The sequence below is a fragment of the Melanotaenia boesemani genome, chromosome 4 (genome assembly GCF_017639745.1).
Source record: "Melanotaenia boesemani isolate fMelBoe1 chromosome 4, fMelBoe1.pri, whole genome shotgun sequence".
Lineage (NCBI taxonomy): Eukaryota > Metazoa > Chordata > Actinopteri > Atheriniformes > Melanotaeniidae > Melanotaenia > Melanotaenia boesemani.
The window spans coordinates 542,989-566,125 of record NC_055685.1 but is presented as its reverse complement, the minus strand read 5'-3'; the positions used below and the strand labels follow the sequence as shown (position 1 = coordinate 566,125).

The following is a 23,137-nucleotide window of genomic DNA, read 5'->3' as shown; positions in this document are numbered from 1 at the left end:
TTGCTCATATCCTCTGTCTGTCATTTTCTGACAAATTGTTGAGGACTTCAAAATGTCCTCATTGAAATCACCCAAAACAACAATGGTTCCACTTTGTGACTCTAACACATTTAACAATTCTTCAAAATGCCTGAAAAAGAGAGACACAGGATATGATGGTGGCCTGTAAATGGCTGCTATTAAAATGTTGTATGTGACACATTTTACAGCTAAACACTCAATATTTAAACCTGCAACTGTGACACTTTCAAATTCTGCATTACTGTCACAGTACATGCCAACGCCACCATGTTGTTGGCCTTTAAGGGAAATTAACACTGGATTATCGCTATGATAGGCTAAACTACGTGGGGCATTACTAAACCTATAACCAGTGATTTCTACAGAATCTAAGCTAACATCAGCAGGTATCCATGTCTCTGTCACAGCAATACAGTTAGGCTGCAAATGCTGTGCACAGTGGGCCAAATCTGAGACATGGCGATTTAAACTTTGAACATTCATTAGAAATACTCTAAAACCCTCTTTTACTACTGTGTGGCTTTCAGTTATAAATGGTGGCATATTAGCAATCGCCTGTTCAATGTTGGCATTACAATAAACAGCCTTCTCTTTAAAGTCCTGAATAATTAAACCAGACAGGCTTCTAACTCTGCTTAATGCCACATATGCCTGTCCTGGTGCAAAGACCTTAGCTAAAGAGACAACAGCACTATCTACTGTAAGGCCCTGTACTTTGTGTACAGTACAGGCCCAAGCTAACTTTAAAGGAAACTGTCGTCTCAGGCCTTTTTTATTGGCTCTCTCTTCCTGAGGTTCAATTGGTACTGAACCCATTAACTCTGCTGATGGATAAATGGTTTGTTTCCTCGTCTTTATGCCTACCTTATCATCATCAAATTTAACATATACTTTGAGAGGAAACGTATTTTTTTCAGGCTGTTCTATGTATATCACTGTGCCACATACACCATTTACTAAACCGTCATTTACATCGATGTTTTGAGACAACATGACTCGAGCATTTTTACCCAATAACAGCTCTCTTTGTAAAGCTGTTTTCTTGGCCCTAATATGATGATCTGGCTTTAACTCTAATTTACCAGTTTTTTTATTATAACCAAAGTCCTGTGCAGTTATAACTATGTGGTCAGGACATATGCTCATTAACTGTTCCTCATTATATTCATCAACCTGGGAATTTGTAGCAAAGATGTGTAAGGCTGTGCTCTCTTCACCTGTTTCACACCGTTTTAAGACGTTTATATCGTCTGCTAACATTGGCGTACCTTTTCTATGCGTTCGCATTCTATTTAATATTCGCGCAAACTCTTCATCTTTTTGCCTAACGATTGTTTTTAACTCAACAAGCTCAAATAAACTAGACCACAAGTTCATTTGTACGTCTTGTACATACAACGCTTTCCCCTTTACTGGGGGCAACTGATAAAAATCTCCGACCGCGATTATGCTCACATTACCGAAAGGGTTATAGTCACCAGTTTGTTTGATTTGTCTTAACCTGCCATGGACATAAGCCAATAGATTATGATTGACCATGGAGATTTCATCAATTATGACTATCTGCAAATCACTATATTTAACACGCAAAGAATTGAGCTTTTCCTCACTCAAAGGTGTGTAAGGTAGGCTCACGTCTTTGCCAATGCCAAATGTACTGTGGATAGTCGCTGCCTTTAAATTATAAGCAGCTATTCCGGTCGGAGCCGTTAATAAAACACAAATGTTATCTGGATTCTGACAAGTTGGTGACAATAACCTTGTGGCCTCGTATTGAATCGCTTTAACTAGGTAGCTCTTTCCAACTCCAGCTCCTCCAGATATAAACACATGGAGGGGTTCTGGGTTTCTACCATTGACTTTATCCAAACACCAGTTACGGATTTTATAGAAGACTGACAGCTGCATCTCATTCAGAGATCTAATTAATTCTAAGCCCTCACACCTACTAATTACATTATTATTCTTTTCTAACTGACACACCTGATCATTCCTAACAGCCAAATCTGGAATGTTGTCTACGAGTTCCCGACCTATTTCTTCTGCATCTTCCGCAGGTGTCTGTTCTTTTTCTCTAATTTCTTCTTGACACTCTAAACGCTCTACTTCTTTTTCGGGGCACAGATTTCCCCAGGCAACTTCAGGACCACCCTCATTTTCAAGTTTCTTTTGCAACTCTTCTAATTCTTCTGAATCTTCTACCTCAAATTTGTTCCTATTCGTATCGACGACAGATTTCACGGTGTGTTCTGATCCATCACTAAAGATCACGGAACCATTTTCATAAAATTGTTCAAATGTTTCGCAATCAGCAGCTTTTAAGTCATCTTCTACGCGGTACGGCAAAAACAACTGTAACTGGCTTTTAAAATATAATTCGGGGTTTTTTGTTTTTGAAAAGCGCGCATAACGAACTACAGCGGGTTTTGTTCGTGTTCTTTTAAGAATTAATCCTAATCCCCTTTGCAATTGAATTGCATTCTTTGATTTTTCATTTCGGTTTAAAAGACGATATTCTGACACAAACGTTGCTATGCACATGTCATTAAAAGTGCTATTATTGGGCCTACTTTTATAACGGTCTACGATACTAACCATCCACACATCATCTCCTGTTAGCCCACTTTCTTGGATAACACTAATTGGTTTACTCATTTTAACTATTTTGTCCCCTGTTGGTATAAACTCTACTTTACGCGAATTCTCTTTCAAATGCATTCCCGTTAATCTATAAACTGCTTCTTGAGCAGACACGTCGCGACTGTTTAGATAAACGCTGCCAATTTGTTTCAGTGCCTCTTTTGCACTGACGTTGTCATCTTTTGTTGCTTCTTTATGAGCTTTACTAAGCAACAATCCTACCTCTTTTTCTGATTTGCTAATGTATGAAATAATATAAACTATAACGGCGTACGCGTCTGTCACAAATTGAATATCTAAATTTGCATTCCAGCATTTTAATAGAGACTTGTTATATGGATTAATCCATGCTTCGTTAATGTCTCTTTTATATACAATTTGGGTTTTATTCATATTTAGACGTTTGTAACATATTTCAAATATTTGCTGATTGATATTTAAACTATGAAACAATTCATCTAAACTATTAAACGTCTTGTTCTCATCTTTTAACGCATTTTTCACTGACTCCAGAGTGCGTACTGCCAAATCCTTATCAACCTTTAGCAGATTATAGTAGTACTCATTTCCACATGTGCACTGTTTTCCTTCGTATTTTTGATCGAACCTATTCTTACATTTATCACACTCATTTGTAGTATTCAAATGAACATTAACAAGAAATGTCCTACCTGACACTGGTCTGGGAAAATTAAAGCGACATTCAGTGCCACCTTTCTTACAGCTTTTTGAATGCCTCTTTGAATGTTGCTGCACAGATGTGACCATCTCCAATAACGTCTCATCCTGTGCTGGTAGCTCACATGTTACGTACTTATCAATAAAAGCTACCACTTCTTCGTCTTTGTTTGTATTAATTTTAGGCGCATTTTCAATCCAGAAAAGACAGTGCACATGAGGACTCCCGCGACACTGAAACTCCACCCGATAAAAGTAATCAATAATTTTTCCTATGGGATTTGAAGGAGACATAAGGACCTCCTTCAGAAAACAATGCCAGCGGAAATCAAACATTCTGGCGGCAGTGACAGGATTACGACGCAACAGATCGCATCTATCAGTCCACTCTAACTCTTCGAATGTCTGTGTTCGACCTTCCTGTTTTAAAATAGTTTTAAGAAGGTTTTGCCATCTCAGATCCGCAGAAGAGAATGAACAAAACCACGTGGGAATCCCAAGTTGCCGAACACAAGCCATCAGGTCTTTCTGTACTCCCTGCCAAAATGCTGGAGTCCCTCTAATAGGCTTAAGAAATCTAAAACCGTCATCTACATCCAACAACTGCTTCAAGGACTCTTCCTTTTCTACGTTAACCTCACCTCCTTTACCTTTTCTTAATGCTATACTTACTTTGGAAACAACCTGATCTACCTCAGACATGTACTGAGCAAAGAAAATATACTCTACATTCTGAGCAAACCTTCTATCCGCATGTAAAATTCGGTTATTAAAATAACGGCACAACGACAAATTATATACACGGCTTTCATGATACATATTACGACCTCGAGGAAACAACACTGGGAAACACCTTGCTTCATTTTCTCGATCTCTCAGCAACTTAACTGGATTATTACCCTCAGCTGGTGCAACATTAACTATACTGTCAAAATACTGATCTAGAACTTCCTGACCAATATCTACAGGCATCAGACACGTATCTGAAAACATGCAATGTTGCTGTCGATCATGCAGCAACTCATCATCTTCAACATCATCCCCTGTATTCTCAACTACTTCTGCTTTGTCCTTCTCTTCATCCTCAGGATGGTCTAAGACACTCAACTCATTAACCCATTCCTCATTAAAATCTATGTCTTTATAAAACTTATTTGATTGCTTTAAAAACCGTAAAGCTTGCCTAATATGCATCGTATCCACAAACTCATACTGATAATGGCCTTTATAAGTTAACTTACGTTTTAATTTTACTGCCAATAAAGAGCCCTCCATATTTGATCGGGGCAACATTTTAGATGTTTGAACTACATTCGATGGAACGCAGGTTACTGGTCCATGAACTCCATTTTGGCCACCTTTGGGTAATGCAAGCATTTTCATGAATGGAATATTTAAAGCAATCAAATGTTGTTCTAACCTATTCAAACAAGCCAATTCTGGGGGAACTGGATCTACTATCAAATTATTTGTTACACTTTCAGCAGGCATTTGCTCATGTGAAATTTTATGATGACAAGTGTAACAAATCCAAAGATGCCCTCTACTTGAAGCCATTATCTGACACGGCTGAACACAATCCTCCCTACATCCATGTAAATAGTCAGTTCTAATACACCTATCAGCTAAAGAAGCTATGGCCGCAGTCTTGTTATAAGCATCCTTTCTACAACTTAACACCTGATGTGGAAACAACAGCCTGAAACACACACAACAGATATACTCAGGACCATGTTCAACTTTGTTTAAAAACCTCTCAGTGAAAAACTCAATATTCTGTGTTTTGTCTTTATCTTTAATTTCTTGCCTCTTTGATTTCACAACTCGTTTAACTATTTCTCTGTGACGCGCATCTATTGCATACTTTATTTTACTTTGATCTTTAACATTTTCACGATGACGCGCATCTTTTGCATATTTTATTTTGCTTTGATCTTTAACATTATCACGATGACGCGCATCTTTTGCATATTTTATTTTGCTTCGGCCTTTCTCATTATCACGATGATGCGCATCTTTTGCATATCTTATTTTTCTACCGTCTTTCATATTTTCACGGTGACGCGCATCTTTTGCATATCTTATTTTTTTACGGTCTTTCACATTTTCACGGTGACGCGCATCTAGTGCATATCTTATTTTTTTACAGTCTTTCACATTTTCACGGTGACATGTATCTATTGCATATTTTCTTTGATTTATATTCCTAATTTGGTTTTTTCTCATTACCTTCTTATATTTAGAAATATATAAAGCTCTGTCGCGCTTTATGTCCTTTTTGCAAACTGACGTGTCACTTTCGGATGAAACATCTCTAATTAAATCTTTGCCTGACAATCTAGTACGATACGCTTCTGAAAAGTTTACTTTACAGTACTCGTAACAACTTTCTTGTTTAGGTTCTTTAACGCAAACTACAGTTTCATAATGATTACCAAGGCAGTTTTCTAAATAAATGGATTTTTCTGACACACAACTGCTACTGCATCCGTATTTTAGCCAATGACCACCAATAAATGTAAACACATTAATACCCAATAAATCTGCTGTGGCTTGTATTTCTAATTCTGTCGCCCAGCTGCTAACGTAACGCATTTTTGATTTGTCTACATAATCTGCCACAGAGGAATAACCTTCTCTCAAACTACTGTTATATTTCAAATCATTTTTCACTAAATATTTTACAACCGCTCTCCTAATTTTGATGTGATGCTTTTGTGTGCCACTCACTGCCTGAGAAACGGCCCTAAAATAGCAGCTACCATCACCAACTATGTCTCTATTTTGGCATGGAACGCCTAACTCGCCAACACGACTAGACGCAGCGCTATTTACACTTTCATACTCTATATTTAATTTGGTACACAATCTTTGACAAGTATTTTCACAGAGAGGGTTAAACATAAGCTTTTCATGTCCTTCACTGACCACTTCCACATCTGAACTAACCTGCCGACTTAACAAAACCTGTTCCTCAACAGCAAACTCATCATCTGAAACAACCAGCGAAACATTAAGACGGCCTTTCTTTGGCGTATGTTTAGATGGGCTGGAAAGGCCAATTTCATCACAATCTGCTGACAGCTGACGTTTTACACGTTGCTTATTGCCATCATCAGATTCACCAACAAATAAGCTACTCGACACATCACACTCCCTACTCACATCAACACCATTTATTTCAAAAGGCTTGCTACTACCACCAAACATCACTGCCAAACAACTAAAGTGATCAAAAACTTCCCTGATGGAACCAAAGTACAAAACTACACTGGTACCATTAACATCCACCATGCCAGTAGCACTGCGTGAATGAGAATCAACAACAGCAAACCTACCACTAGCAGAAATTACAGCACATGTATTTGAACACAAGGTCAAAAGACATGTCTGGTACTGAGATAACATCCTTTCCAGCCCATGTTCTAGAGTCACAAATGCTCCACACTCAATGAACTCTCCTTCAGTCACAGTGACATCACCACTAACAGTCTCAGGGAACGAAAACTTAAAGTTCTGCCAGTATAAAACGTGCTCTTTCGGCAACTCTGGGATCATCAAAAAGTCTTCTCCTGGAGGAATTAGACCATGGTCCTTCAGATGTGTATAGAGCTGATCTCCTAACCACAGAGCTAAATCTAGATCTTCTGTCTTCCAATTAAACACACTAGACACCATATGTCTGGCCAAACTAACCAACCCTATCGCCATACACTGAACTCCCGGATTCCTAAACCGACTGTGCCCCTGGTGAACTGAACCCCTAACAACATCAACATTACTCATACTCACCTCACTTACCTTCGCAGTAGTTTCCTCATCTTCATCAGTAGAAGACAACACACCCGGGCTCTGTGTTGTCTCAACCTAACCATAAAGGATATCAACATGCAATGGGCTCTAATCACTGTCATGTGTAATAAACTGCTGTCTGTGCACTGACATTTGTTCTCTGTCATGCTGAGTATGTGCAAAATTGATACTTTAAAACAATTTAGCAAAACCCCTAAATCAGGGGTGGCCAACGTCGGTCCTCGAGACCGGTTTTACATGCATCCCTGCACCAACACACCTGACTTAAACTAATGAGTCATTGTGCAGATCCTTTTAGGCTGTAGGATTCATTTAATTTGAGTCAGGTGTGTTGGTGCAGGGATGTATGTAAAACCTGCAGGATTGTGGCTCTTGAGGACCGACGTTGGCCACCCCTGCCCTAAATACATGAACAATGTGTTTTTTCCTTAATTAACAAATAATATATACTTTACAGATATTGTTCATGTAAATGGTACTCACCGTCCTCTCGTCAGTGCGGCCAGAAGGGACCGGATGCCTGGACGTTGCCCCGACCTCAAGACAGAAATTGCAAAAACACATCTTCAGAGATGATACATACATATATATATGATACATGTATACATATATATACACATATACACACGCATATAAAAATACACAAATCTTAAGCACAATTACATTTCTTACCTTCTTCGACTCCAGAGCGGCCTTGGAGTCAGAAGAAATCCCTTGGCTGGATGCGGTCTCAAATAGAAAAGAAACGAAAACAAAGTTTATTTCACTTCACAAACACAGGAAAAATAATAAATACAAAGATTTATTTCCAAAATCTACTTACCCTTCGAGTCCTCTTGGAGTGGTGTTTCACACGCAGCGTCTGTCCAAAATGATATGGACACAGAACACATTTAGCGTTATAGAAGTCTACCGTTAATCATTTAGACTTTCAGAATAAAACATTTTATGATAACCCCTAAACACATGTTTGTCTGGATGCAATTTACCTTTGGCGGTGAAACACCAGCAAAGTCAGCAGGAGACGTCAGATTTGATGGAGAAACCTTCTCCATCTCCTCCAACATCTCACTGCTGAACAGCACAGGATTCAGGGGGATACCAGCCGGCTAGAAATACAAAAAACAGATATACACAAGCATTGAATTTTACTGCTTTAACCATTTAACTTCCAGCAAATACTACACTTCATGTTTTTCTATACAAATATCATACAAACCTCCCGCTGAACTGCACTGCATCCTCCAGAGGACTGAAAGAGAAAAAATATATAGACAAAATAAACAAAGGGGATTTTATTCTGTGAAAAATCAATCAAATGCGAGTCTGACAGCTGTGACATTTCTTGCCATATTATTACCTTGCCGCTCGGACCAACGACAGTCCACTCCTCGGGGCCAGGGCTGTGACGCACCCTCACCTCTCCCTTCACAACCACACGGGGAGTGAAGCGAGAAGGTGGGGATGGACGACACACCGGCGGGGCTGGCGGCACGGTCTCCAGTTGCTTCAATCAAAAAATAAAGACAGAACCATAAACAATGTGCCTTTTCCACACTTGGTCAGCAGCCAAAATTACATCAAGTGAACGCCTGCATATATTTCATAAGACGATTTAACTGTTTAAAATTAAAAGAACAACCGTGTAAGCAACCGTCCACAGCAGCTGGGCGAAGATCTCCATTCCGATGTCATCACTCAGGTGGACCTACGAGGACGACATTCATGAAATGTATCTTTTTCCACAAAATCTCTCACTAGATATACACAGCTCTATTCAGATAGTCTATCATCTCAAGATCAGAAGGTCCTGGATTCCCTCTCAGCCTCTGACATGAACACGAGTGCAACAAACCATGACAAGAAAAATGCTCTACTTACACCATCGCGACTCCACAGGTTGAGACACTGCCGGGGGAAGTGGTCCGCGATGTGGAAGTACTTCACAGCTTTAACAAAAACACATAGCAGAGCTCTTTATGCTTGTAAAACAACAGAATTTAGACATCTATATACCACTACACTGAAGATAAACTACAGCCATATTTCTGATGTAATCTGCGATAAACATGCAACAGCGCAGGCACATATTTTCACGTACCCATGCGGGCTGCCACCCGGTGGAACTCCTGGCGGTAGAGCTCTTGCAGGGAGTCCTCAACGGTCAACCTCGGAGGAAAGTCCAGCACACACACCTTCGGCCAGCGACTGCAGACGGTGGCTAGGTACCGCTTGAAGTCTGCAGCCGCACGACCGATGGTGTGCTTGGCGGTCAAGTCGTTGCTCGGAGCCAAGACGCACACCAAGTCGGGATCCTGAGGCACCTCAGCATGAAGCACCTCAGTTCTCAACTCGGTGGCGCTTGCCCCCGGCGTTGACATGAACCCCCACGCCAGACGACCCTCAGGCAACCGCACGATGCCATCTAAAAGACAAAGAAAGTTTCTACTCTATTTGTTTCTGTCTGTGTAACATTTTATAAAATACATTAATACAGTACATTAATACTTCATTGAACATAAAAATATAAGTAAATACCTGCAAGGCTTCGAAGATGGGAGTCACCAATAGCAAAAACCACCTGAATGAAAAGATGTTGGTATTTTTAGCACCGTGTATTGTTCACTTGGGTTTTTATTACGTTAGTATATTTCAAACACAGCATTACCTTTTTGCCGTGGGACTCCGGCGGAAGAACCAACTTGTGCTGCCGCCCTGTGAGCACCGACACCTCCCACCTCCTCACCTTGTGCCGGTACCCAGTGCCATGCGCTACAGACATACAGAAAAAGAATAGATCAGTACAATCACAGAATATGTGCACACTTGATTGTCAATCACTGAATCACAACCAATTAAAAATGCTTGGATACATACGTGCACAGCGGTCCATGGGAACCTGAGGAGAAACGTCAAGGGTCCGTCTGTCCGCAGCCCTCCTCCGAGCCGCCTGCGAAATCCTGAAGTTCTTCTTCCTCGGCATCTCTAGAAAAGAAAACAACCCACACACACACGCACCCTGGCACGCACACACAAACACACACCCAGCAGAGAGCAACACACCCACTCACACAAACAATCTTACACAAGTACTGGAAAACAGAGACAAAATAAGTTAGACTGGATGTATATATATATATATATATATATATATATATATATATATATATATATATATATATGATAGATATTGATAATTGTCAAAACATTTAAAAACATATTTTAAGTATTGGTCTGGCCATTTTATGCTATTGCGCAATAGGGTTGTGCATCTTCACAGTCCATCATGAAGCTTAAAACTACAGTTATTACTTCCTCCTAACCAATCACAAACGGAGACCCAGGCATGTTCAATCATCAAGCCATACCCTTCTCAAAACACAACAGACATGTGAATTGCAAAAGATGTCAAAAGAGTAGGAGTGTTGAACCTATTGTTTCTACGATACATGGAGATGCAAGAATGGATGAAACTGCATTGATGTAGAAACAAACCATAATAGATTATATTAATGTTATTTATTTCGTTGCTGCTTGCGTTTGTGTGTAACCCAGGTTGCTGCCACAGCTTGCCAGATTGATAAGTGTCCCAAGAATGATTCAAGGCTGAATCCTATGGAAGACCAGTAGGGTGATGTAATATATACATTTTCATAAGAAGTGATAAATTGTTTAAAAAAAAAGAGAGAATAGATTAATTCATATAATTTTAAATTTAAAAAGTTAATTTATACAATAAAAAGATCAATTTGAAAAACATTTATAATTATTTCATAAATAATTATATGTTTTTACATATATTCATTTGTATTTTAATTAATTAAAGATACATTTAATAACACATTTATGTGTTTAATAATCATTTTCATTATTTAATAACACATTTATGTATGTCATTATCATTTTAATTATATAATGACACATTTAAGTAATTATTGAATGATATATTTCATTAATTTAATTGTGTACCTTTACGTCCTCCATAAATCAGAAGTAGCAAATTCATAATTAAATTATATTGCCACTAAGTAATGCTTGTAACACAGAATGATCGAACCACGAACTTGTATGTCACACCTCACTAATCTAAGTGTAATAACTATCATGATAAAGTATTTTAGGAGAGAGAATCACCCTATTATCACAGTAAAAACGGCATTAAATGTTTAGCAAATAAGGAGCTTAAATCAGAAACACACCGGAATAAACCAGCAAACATGATCCTAAAAAAACATATAACACCAGAGAAATAAATAGTGAAATAGTGAAAAAATTATATGTTTTTACACATATTCATTTGTATTTTAATTAATTAAAGATACATTTAATAACACATTTATGTGTTTAATAATCATTTTCATTATTTAATAACACATTTATGTATGTCATTATCATTTTAATTATATAATGACACATTTAAGTAATTATTGAATGATATATTTAATTAATTTAATTGTGTACCTTTACATCCTCCATAAATCAGAAGTGGCAAATTCATAATTAAATTATATTGCCACTAAGTAATGCTTGTAACACAGAATGATCGAACCACGAACTTGTATGTCACACCTCACTAATCTAAGTGTAATAACTATCATGATAAAGTATTTTAGGAGAGAGAATCACCCTATTATCACAGTAAAAACGGCATTAAATGTTTAGCAAATAAGGAGCTTAAATCAGAAACACACCGGAATAAACCAGCAAACATGATCCTAAAAAAACATATAACACCAGAGAAATAAATAGTGAAATAGTGAAAAAATTATATGTTTTTACACATATTCATTTGTATTTTAATTAATTAAAGATACATTTAATAACACATTTATGTGTTTAATAATCATTTTCATTATTTAATAACACATTTATGTATGTCATTATCATTTTAATTATATAATGACACATTTAAGTAATTATTGAATGATATATTTAATTAATTTAATTGTGTACCTTTACATCCTCCATAAATCAGAAGTGGCAAATTCATAATTAAATTATATTGCCACTAAGTAATGCTTGTAACACAGAATGATCGAACCACGAACTTGTATGTCACACCTCACTAATCTAAGTGTAATAACTTTCATGATGAAGAATTTTAGCAGAGGGAATCACCCCATTATCACAGTAAAAACGGCATTAAATGTTTAGCAAATAAGGAGCTTAAACCAGAAACACACCGCAATAAACCAGCAAACATGATTCTAAAAAAACATATAACACCAGAGAAATAAATAGTGAAATAGAGAAAAAATTATATGTTTTTACACATATTCATTTGTATTTTAATTAATTAAAGATACATTTCATAACACATTTATGTGTTTAATTATCATTTTCATTATTTAATAACACATTTATGTATGTCATTATCATTTTAATTATATAATGACACATTTAAGTAATTTTTGAATGATATATTTAATTAATTTATTTGTGTACCTTTATATCCTCCATAAATCAGAAGTGGCAAATTCATAATTAAATTATATTGCCACTGAGACATGTAACACAGAATGATCGAACCACGAACTTGTATGTCACACCTCACTAATGTAAGTGTAATAACTATCATGATAAAGTATTTTAGGAGAGGGAATCACCCCATTATTACAGTAAAAACGGCATTAAATGTTTAGCAAATAAGGAGCTTAAATGAGAAACACAGCGCAATAAACAAAGCAAGCAGAAACATGATCCTAAAAAAAAAAAAAAAAAAAAAAAACACCAGCTAACCTAGCTTGCTTCTCCTAAATATATATCCTTGGGATTTATTTTACTAAATATTCGATTGCTTTGGACAGTAGTGTTAACACATTATTATTTTAGTTCACTTTAAATAATAATAATAGTGATAAACTATCATTTTAATGCAGAGTATTTAACAGGTTACACGTCACATTAATCCACTTCGACCTGCTGTAAGCTAACAGGGTGTAGAAAAAAGTTTCTTTTCCATTAATAAAAATCTTAAACTTACCAAGCAAAGCCACAAACACGTCCGAGAAGCTGAATAGGTTGTCCTGGATCGAAAAGGTCGAAGCTTGCTGGATAAATCCACAAGAGTGCAAAAGTTTTTCAGTCTGCTTTCAACTAGACGTCCTGTCCGGTCAGAGCTGAGCTGAAAAGACCGAGGCTCGTTTACAGTCACACAAAATGTCCGACGGAAAATGCATCTTTCAAAAATCATCCAATCAGAGTTATGATCCTTGTCAACACGCAGTCACTTGGTTCGTGTAGCCCCTAAAAGCCATGCGCATAAAGTCCGTTTTGATTTGACAAATAGACACGAAGACCGGGAGAGAATTGCGGTGTGGAGGTCCGAACAGTGCAAGAAAAAAACAAAGAGGCTGATTAAACAAAACGCCGCAAAAAATGGATAAACAAAAAAGAAATGATAACATACAATATAACGAAATATTTTTTAGGTTGCTGTGGTGACTGCAGGTAGTCACGTGATCTGCGGCAGTGTAATGTTTTAGATTACATTTTACCCCACTTTCAGGTCCTCAACTTGGACAAGTGGCTGCAGATGCTTCGAATGATGACATGCCATTTTATTACCCTAATGTATAGAAGGCAACACTATTATATCACTATATAATACCTAATACCATTCACTTTTTCTTATGTGAGCTTAATAATAATTACATCTGTAACCCTGTTTATTGTTCTAACCATAAAACTAAATAAATAAAACTATTGTTAAATATGAACTGACATAAGCAGAATAACTGAATAATTAATATTTTTTTTTACAATCACATCTTTTTTTTTTTTTTTTAACTAATATTATGACTTATATCCAGCAGGACCAAGCTGTCTTTTCATTAATCTTGCTGTTGAGGCATTGTCTGTTAAAGGATGTGTGGTGTGTGTCTATGTATGTACACACATGTATACACACACACACTAAAAACTGCTGGGTTCAAAAAGAAACCAATCTTAACCCTGCTGCTGGGTCAAATATGGATCGACTCAGCACTGCTTTATTCTAAATCAGCAGGAATGGGTTATGTGTTGGACCCAGCACATATTTTCTACTCTAAAAATGGATTAAAATGACCTGGCTGTATAGTTATATGTATATATATATATATATCTATCTATATATATATATATCTATATATATATAGATATATATATATATATTAAAATATGGGTTATTAAACTACTAACAATTGGTTTAAAATGACCCAATATATTTATTTTAAATCTGCCTTTATAAATGGAATATAATAATAAAACACGTTTCAGTCATTTACTGGAAAACAAGGCACATGATCTCAATTTGTAAAAAGTGCAGAAATACAATGGAAAAAACTAAAATGAAAAAACATAATAGCTATTTAATATCTGGTCCTCTTCAGCTGATTTACAACGCAAATGTTCTGAAACACTCATCGAATGTACTCAAAAGAGATGGGTCTTCAATGGCTGTACTATATATATATATATATATATATATATATATATATATATATATATATATATATATATACATATGTATATATATACACATATACATCCCTTAAATCCACAACAAAACTGTGGATTTAAGGTAATGAGGAAGCTTCTATGCATCATCTATTTAATGTCATCCACTAACATTTTCTCTCTATTGAAGCAAAACTGTAATTTTTCTAGTGTCTTTGGGCTTCATACAGTAGTTTGTCTGTTATTTCTCTATCAGCAGTGTCAGCTTGTCACTAATTTTCAACTTCTTATGACTGAGTGAATTGTCCATGACACTAACTGCACAATGATTTGTGATGGTTAGCTCATATCTGCAAACAAATACATGGGATCTGCACCAAAGATGACAGTATTTATACTTGTTAGGTCCTTAACACATGAAAACACCTGTTGCCATGGAAATAGGTTCCCTCTGGATGGAGAGTTGAAGTGCTGGCTTCCTACTGTTTAGGACTCAGCTACCTCCATGTACATTATTTGAAAACAATCACACAGGTACACCGTGCTGAGTTAACCCATCTATGCCTGTCCCATGAAAAAATGGTAAGAAAAGTACACATTTTGAAATATGATTTGGCCCTTTAACAAAATGTAAATAATGGTATCTACCATTTATTACCATATGATATATTAAAAATAATATAATATGGTTTTCTCCTTCTGGGTATCTATTAGGGAACAGAGGACAAGTATGACATTGTGTTCAACAGGATTTTGAACAAACTTTATTCCATAAACTGAAACAAACTGTCTCAGAAACTGTATGTGACACATATGTCACGTCAGGCTCTTATGGCTTGAGCTAAAAAGGTGAATGACACGGGTGGCGGGGGCCAGGAAGCTCGGACCCGATGGATGCCGCTTGCGGCTTTAATTATACTTCTCCTTCTAAGCATTTCGACGCCAAATTTGACCCCCTAAACACCCATGAAAAGTTGTGAAACTTGGCACACACGTCAAGCCCCGCGTAACTCGGATATTATAAGGTCCGCATACACTTCAATACAAAATTGGCTCAACAGCGCCACCTAGAAAAAAAAAAAATCCCCAAATGAATGGGGTCCCAAAAGTCTACTTCGACGTATGAAGACCAAACTTGGCACACACGTCTAACACGCCAAGCTGAGCAAAAAAGTCAATCAAACACCTGTTGCCATGGCAACTGGGTGCCCGCCATTTTGGCGTGTGCGGCCATTTTTTTGCCATTTTTTGCACTTTACACACATCGTATTTGAACGAACTAGTCTGAGGGGATTTGTGCCACTGACTCCAAACTTGGTGGGAAGCTTCCTGACAAGTTGGGGACCAAACGCTATTCAAATCTCTGTAATAGCAGAAAGCATGTTACCGTGGCAACCGACGCAAATTTACCTTCTCGCCATGAAACACGGTTTGCTCATATCTCCATAACAATACGTGGGATCTGCATCAAACTTGACAGTAATCATACGTGTGACACCCCAAGTCCAGCAAAGAAGTCAATCAAACACCTGTTGCCATGACAACGGTGTGCCCGCCATCTTGGATTTCACTGCAATTTGGACGAACTACTCTGAGGGGATTCGTGCGACTGACTCCAAACTTGGTGGAAAGCTTCCTGACAAGTTGGGCACCAAACGCTATTCAAATCTTTCTAATAGCAGAAAGCGTGTTACCGTGGCAACCGACGGAAAATGACCTTCTCGCCATGAAACACGGTTTGCTCATATCTCCTTAGAAATACGTGGGATCTGCACCAAACTTGACAGGATTCATACTGGTGACACCCCAAGTTCACCAAATAAGTCCATCGAACACCTGTTGCCATGGCAACGGGGTGCCCGCCATCTTGGATTTCACTGCCATTTGAACGAACTACTCTGAGGGGATTCGTGCGACAGACTCCAAACTTGTTGGGAAGCTTCCTGACAAGTTGGGGACCACACACTATTCAAATCTTTCTAATACGAAAAAGCCTGTAACCGTGGCAACCGATAGAAAAACGCCTTCACGCCATGAAACACGGTTTGCTCATATCTCAACAGGAATGAATGGGAACTGCACCAAACTTGACAGGATTCATACACGTTGGGTCCTTAACGCATTACACCACCTGTTGTCATGGCGACATCGGGTGGCGGGGTCCAGGCAGCTCGGACCCGATGGATGCCGCTTGCGGCTTTAATTATGGTTGTAATTGTATTAAATTTGTCTACATTACTTAGAAAATATTGTTAGCGGGCTGATAAGTTTGAGAACTTCACTTATTTATATTTTACACTGTCTTCAATCAAGCACTGGAATTTCTGACTTCACGTGAACTCACCACAGCGTTTCTACGAGGCGCTCGCGCTGCGCTCCCTCCTCCCCTTTTGCTGGCTTCGTCCGACGGTGAGTACACGAGAGTTTTCTCACGGTTAAATGATTAATATTTTAACTATAAACACCTGTAAACGTCCTCTAACATGTCCGGAGATGTTGTTGAACTGTAAGCGAAGTAAAAACAATCCAAGAACGATCGAAATTAATTACTATTTTAACTGTATTAATCGAAACGGACCGGAAGTACATCCATTTTGCTTCGTCACGCTAGCGGAGATTAATATCTAATGTCCTTCGGTTAAATGATTCATTTATGAACTATAAACACGTTTAAGCATCTTCTAACATGTCCAGAGATGTTGTTTAATGGTAAACGATGTAAAATCAGCCAAAGAATAATCGAAATTAGCCATATGAACAAGTATATTTTTACAGTATGAAGCTAGCTAACCGTTCGGGTGGCTAACGCTAACGGCCGCTAACGGCTAATTTTAACACCATAAATATGCTTCCAGCTCTTGTTAAACTTAAAACGAATTCAAACAAACCAATGAGCCACCAGATTTATTTATCCTTTAACCACAGTGACGAAGTTAAATGACCTGGCTAATAACAGCTAGGGAGAAAGCAACCAAACTCATTATTATCCCACTTATAGTAACTAGGCTTGTACAGTAAGCTAGTGGTTAGTATTATGTTAACAGCTAGCTGTCTGTTCAACCACACCTGTAGATAATTAGGTGTGTTTTGTCTGAGGGATTCATATACAGTTAACTGCTAATGCTATCCTGTCTGGATGAAATAATCAGTAAAAAAACTCTCATTCTTAGTTAAAAGGTTTAATATGTACAGCTGTATATTTAATAATGTTATAACTGAGTTAACTGTTAAGCTGACAGGAACCAAAACATACAGAGATGAGATGTTTTCTCTGGTGGCACAGACAGGTATGAGGATTTTTACTGAAACCAGAATAAACATAGAATAAACAGTCTGACTACAGCTGTGTCTTACAGATGTTTACTGTCTGTAAAGGTGAGACACATCAGATTGACCAGGTGGAAAATTAATTACTTGTATTTATCACTGATTTTATGTCCACATGACTTTTAACATACTACTCTACATAGAAATGAAATGACTGCTTGAGTGACTTTTTTTAAAATTATTATTATTTATGGTCAGGTTATTATTCTGTAAGAACTTGTTTAAATGAAACTGGTACAATTAAACTGGACTCTTCATACAGCAGATCTGTTTGAACTGGATACTATATTTAAACTGAACTGGACTGTATCATTAAAAATGTCCTGAGAGGACCTGCTCATTATCTGGTGTTTTAGAAATTAGCTGCATTGAAGATTTTACCGTAAAATAAAATGGAAATGTGGTATCATCAGTATTATGTGTGTGTGTGTGTGTGTGTGTGCTGGGGTTCTGACAGACTGACTCCTCTCAGCTCAGATAATAAACTGTTTATCTGTTTTTCTCAGACTAGAGAGAAAACCTCCTGGTGTTTATCGACTGTTTGGTAAGTATAGACTGATTTAAAGCAGTGGTTCTCACTGTTTTAGAAAAAAATGTAAATTAAATTAAATTCAGACTGAGAAATGACTTAATAATCACCAGTAAATTATTTATTTATACATATTGTAATAGCTGCAGCTATAAAACCAGCATCAGAAGAGATTCAGTGTTCCTGAGGTTCCTGACTCTAAAACAACCAGAAGAAACCACGGCTTTAAACATTTTCATGTCATGTTATCAGGATTTTACAGTCATGTGAAGCAGACAGTCCATCTTCTTCCAGTTCACAGGTGTAATTTATCAGGACATAATGAGAAGTTATCTGGTCCTCACCAGCTCTGAAAATGAACTTAATACACCATCAGATAAAAAAATTATTTAATGAACAAAAACATGAAATCTGGTGAAGACCAAGTCACATTGATCTTGTCCTGATATGTTAAACCTTAGAAATGAAAGAGTGGACTTTGTTTTACCAGGACTGTTAAATCCACTAGGTCCTGATGGCCTGAATGGAGTTAAATGTGATGGAAGAAATGTTCATTTTCATGGATGATGTCTTAAAAAAATATGTTCTGATCAGTCAAACTGTTCATTTTATATATTAAGATAATATTTTACATCCTGGTATCACAAGTAAAACTACAAACCAGTCTAGATGTGGAAAACTCAGTGTGTGTAGTGGTCAGGAAGCTGGAAGCTGATCAGGTATTTTATAAAGCCGACTGTCTCCAGAGAGCAGAAGATGATCTCACACTGAAAGTCTCTGTTTTTATCCACGTATGTTCTCCTGAATTCATCTTTCTTCTGGGAGAAATTCCTGATTCTGGATTTTTTATGACTATTTTTGGTTTGCTGTGAAACACTTTTAACATCTCAGCCAATAGAAACAGACGTGATGCTGACATCACTACCAGCTCAGAGTAACCAGACCCAGTAACCAGTAATCAGAGTAACTAACACGTGTTGACTTTACAAAGTGAGACATGAGTCAGTAAATCCACCATCATGTGATCAGCCAGACTGACTCAGGCCTAAACTGTAGATTCACTTCTAAACTTAAACATGATGATTTATCCTCTGACTCTCTGAGCTGAGCTGGTCCAGGTGATCTGCTGAAGCCAGACTCTCCTCACCTGGAGGAAACTCTGTCAGTAACACAGACAGAACCACAATGAGACACCTGGATGAGCTTTGACTGACATTTCTGTTTCACAGCAAGCTGAAAACAAGCAGAGACAATCACAGATTACAGGTTTTTACTTAAGAAAGTTCAGTTTTAGGAGGAGAGCAGGATGTTTGTTCAGTCAGTCTGAGCAGGAACAGATCAGACGTGAAGCAGAATAAACCTGGATGAAGGTGGAAGAGGAAGATAAATGGTTCAGTTTTACTTTATCATCACATCTGTGTTTGTTTTAAAAGCTGCTTTAGATTTCTGACATGAGATTTAACTAGCGGTCATACAGACGTCTTCCTCCTCCGTCCAGGTGATGTTAGAGCAGCAGATTTAAACATTTCTTCTTCTCAGGTTTCTACATGTTAACACACTGTGTGCTTCCTGAACTCAGACCTGATCAGACTGGTCCAGTTCTCTGCTGCTGGCTGGATTTAACAGATATCAGGTCTCCCTCTGAGACTCTTTCAGCCATAAACACTGAATCAAGGAGCTGCATGGAGCTCTACAGTAGATCATTTCACTGCTTTGTTTACTTAAAATCACACAGAAGAAATGTCTGACTTTACTGGACACTAATGAAAGCATCACAGGTTTTTTCTAGAAGAGTACAGACACGACTGTCCTCATCATCTCCAGTAAATAACGTCTCTGTAATGCTGCTGCATTCTGCTTCAGTGGCTCCTAAAGACACTTTGTTCTCATTTAAAGATGATGAATCCTGTTTTATTTACCACCAAACATGACTTATGGTTCTCAGGGATGGAAGAGATGAGACATCAAGGTGGAAAATATAGAAAATATTCAGGTTAATTTAAGTGGAACTTCAGTTTTCTGCTGTTTGTAGAAAAATATGATTATTGATTATTGTCATGGGTTTTTAGTTTGTCATTGTTTCCCTAACAGTACACAGTATTAAAGCTTTAAACACAAACACCAGCAGCTACAGTCCAGCAAACACAGGTTATCTTAGTAACTGAAAAGCTGTTTTACCTCCACAGCTGGTTACTGACTTTAACCAGAAGAGATGGATCTGGTAACTAACCTGTCGTCTCTTTTCTCAGGCTGAGAGATTGTTGGCTGCTTCCTGTGCTTCTGCTGCGGTACGTATGATCATGTATGAAACATGCAGCGTTCCTGTGTTCTTACAGAACTCGTATCAGACGCCTCAGAGGAGAGTCAGTAAAGTTTAGATGAGTTCCTGTAAAGTGGAGGATTGAACATCTGTAGTGGAGCTGGACAGTTTTACCAGCTTTCAGTGATTGTAGGAACACAGACATGTCGGCCACCATCAGCTCATACAGTCTCTGATTAATCTGCTCATATCTGTGCAGTTCAGACACATTCATGTTTCTTCTTAAACTACAGGAATGAGCTGTAAACATTAATAATTAGTCCAGCAGCTTGTAGAGAACCAAGCAGCTTCCACCACAGATGTTCATGTTTCACATGTAAACAGATGTTTCTCTGAGGATCCTGACATGTTCCTGGAAAGCTTTTAGTTCAGAAGATGTAGAACATCTACAGCTGTTAATTTACATCTGGACCATAAACACTTGGAGCTTCTGAGATGATGATCAGAGCTCCAGCCTCCAGTAAAACCAGTCAGGTGTCCACACTCAGCCAGTGGGACAGGATTGTGGTAAAGTTGTACTCAGACCTGTTCCTGCTACTTCCTGTTTACCTGCTGTCAATCATCCTGTCAGCGTGCAGCTGGTTAACATCCAGACCAGCAGACCTGGTCCTCTCAGACTGGATCCATGAACTGGAACATCCATCATCACACAAGATGTTTCACAGCTGATCTGCTGCTGCTCTGCTTTCCTTCTGACCTCTGATCACTTCTGTATTGATCAGCAGCTGGACTGATGTCACCTTGTAGAAAGAGGACATGATATTTTTATCTTTGATCATGAAGCTTCCAGCCTCTGAAATGATCATCTACCAGCAAGTTAAAGTCCAGAAAAGTCTGGATCAAAGCTCATCCTGTTCAGACCAGAGCAGAAGCAGTCAGCTGTGAGATCAGATGATGTGATGGTTTCTGGCAGTGAACTAACTCCTCTGTTTCTCCTCTCAGACTCCGAGAGAACGGGGTTCAGGATTCCTGCTTTGTCTGGTAAGTGTTTATAGTAGATGGAGGTTGAGTCCATCACATGACTGAATGTATGAGGGTTTCACATTTAGACCTTTTCATCCTGCTTAAGTTCAGTAAATATTGTTATTGATCAGAGCTGCCGAACCAGGTGAGTTCCTACGTACGTGTCAATAAAAACACATCTAGAAACATTAAACTGAAGTCAGACATGAGAGACGAGCTGTTCTACCTGTAAATGGATCAGACCTGGTCCAGCAGCAGTGGGCGGAGTCCACCAGTGTAAAGCTGACAGTTTCCAGTTGGAACTTCCTGTTAGGTCCAGTTTAATGGATTTAACGACCACAGCCAGAAAGCAGCATGTGTTCATGTAATTATGACACGTTATTATGATCCGTGTGGTCCAGCTTCATCCTGGTTCCTACATTTAATAAATGAATCAGACCAATAAGCAGCTGCTGACTCTTCCTCTCAGACCACATCCAGGAGCTGAAACATGGATCATCATGTTACAGAACACCTGCAGCTCTGATGTTTTCTCTCTGCTCATTTATGATGTGTGATGGTCAGTTTAAGCTCTGTCATCAGTAACATGTAAACATGACGTCTCCATCTGAGTTAATCAGCTGTTGGATCAGGAGAGAGCAGGTGAGTCCTGTCATCCAGAGGTGGGACTGGACCAGAACAGCTGGATTGTTCTGGTCTAGAAACTGCAGCTGCTCTGTGTTGAACTTGTTTCCTGGTCTGCATGACATCAGAGGAAGTCCACATCTACCTAGACTAGAATCTGCAGTGATCACCTGTGTTTAGTTCTGGACTGATCTGGTTTATGTAGACCAGCACTACACAGTTTGGTCCTGTGAGGGCAGCAGTCCTGCAGGTTTTAAAGTCTCCCTGCTCCAACACACCTGACTGAGTTGTTGTGTTGGATCCATGTCAGTAGTCTGGTGTGTTGGAGCAGGAAACACTGAAAACCTGCAGGACTGCAGCCCTCGTAGGACTGAACCAGCAGCCCTGATGTAGAACAAGTCAGAGAGTCTGAGTGGGTTCTACGTTTCATGATGCCATTTATTTTCACACAAACCGCTGGAAATAGTGCTGCACAGAGATTTATTAAACTTGGTTTTTCTTTCAGCTTTCTCTTCATTTGAAGATCTGGGATGTAATTTTCTATTTTCATGTGTAAAGTGAATGATTGAACATCTGCAGCTTTAGGTCATTACAGACCTGTTACTAAACCCACATATCAGCTCATTCAGTCTCATATTGATCTAATATCTGAAGCTTAATGAACCTAGATTTAATCTGCCTTCATGTGGCCTTTTTCAAACTGCAGGAATGAGTTAAGAGATATGACTAATTTAGTTAAATAATATAAGCAGGAAAAAAAGTGAAACAACTTTCAGAACATT

The 23,137-nt window shown here is 38.2% G+C and overlaps 1 protein-coding gene and 2 long non-coding RNA genes across 3 annotated transcripts; all 3 read right to left on the bottom strand.

Annotated features, from left to right (window-relative positions):
* Positions 1-6,598: 6,598 nt before the first annotated feature.
* LOC121638054 lies at positions 6,599-7,867 on the bottom strand. The gene is made up of 3 exons (XR_006009981.1): positions 7,825-7,867; positions 7,636-7,689; positions 6,599-7,206 (listed from the first exon to the last, which is right to left on the bottom strand). It is a non-coding gene; the product is annotated as an uncharacterized LOC121638054 (long non-coding RNA).
* An 87-nt stretch (positions 7,868-7,954) lies between these two features.
* Positions 7,955-10,215, bottom strand: LOC121639036. Its single transcript, XM_041984187.1, has 10 exons — positions 10,030-10,215; positions 9,821-9,924; positions 9,691-9,733; positions 9,254-9,577; positions 9,034-9,101; positions 8,795-8,860; positions 8,513-8,659; positions 8,372-8,404; positions 8,142-8,261; positions 7,955-8,014 (listed from the first exon to the last, which is right to left on the bottom strand). The coding sequence occupies exons 1-10, from the start codon at positions 10,133-10,135 to the stop codon at positions 7,955-7,957; spliced, it is 1,071 nt and encodes a 356-aa protein (XP_041840121.1). The 5' UTR covers positions 10,136-10,215.
* A 6,294-nt stretch (positions 10,216-16,509) lies between these two features.
* Positions 16,510-22,750, bottom strand: LOC121638056. Its single transcript, XR_006009983.1, has 3 exons — positions 22,630-22,750; positions 20,611-20,617; positions 16,510-16,519 (listed from the first exon to the last, which is right to left on the bottom strand). It is a non-coding gene; the product is annotated as an uncharacterized LOC121638056 (long non-coding RNA).
* Between the last annotated feature and the right edge of the window lie 387 nt (positions 22,751-23,137).

Excerpts from the sequence above, each read along its gene's own strand:
- LOC121639036 (XM_041984187.1), bottom strand. The coding sequence starts at position 10,135 with ATGCCGAGGAAGAAGAACTTCAGGATTTCGCAGGCGGCTCGGAGGAGG. Across the intron at positions 8,660-8,794 it reads TGTGGACGGTTGCTTACACG|CAACTGGAGACCGTGCCGCC; the intron begins GTTGTTCTTTTA and ends TTTTGATTGAAG. Across the intron at positions 8,015-8,141 it reads CTGGTGTTTCACCGCCAAAG|ACGCTGCGTGTGAAACACCA; the intron begins GTAAATTGCATC and ends CATTTTGGACAG.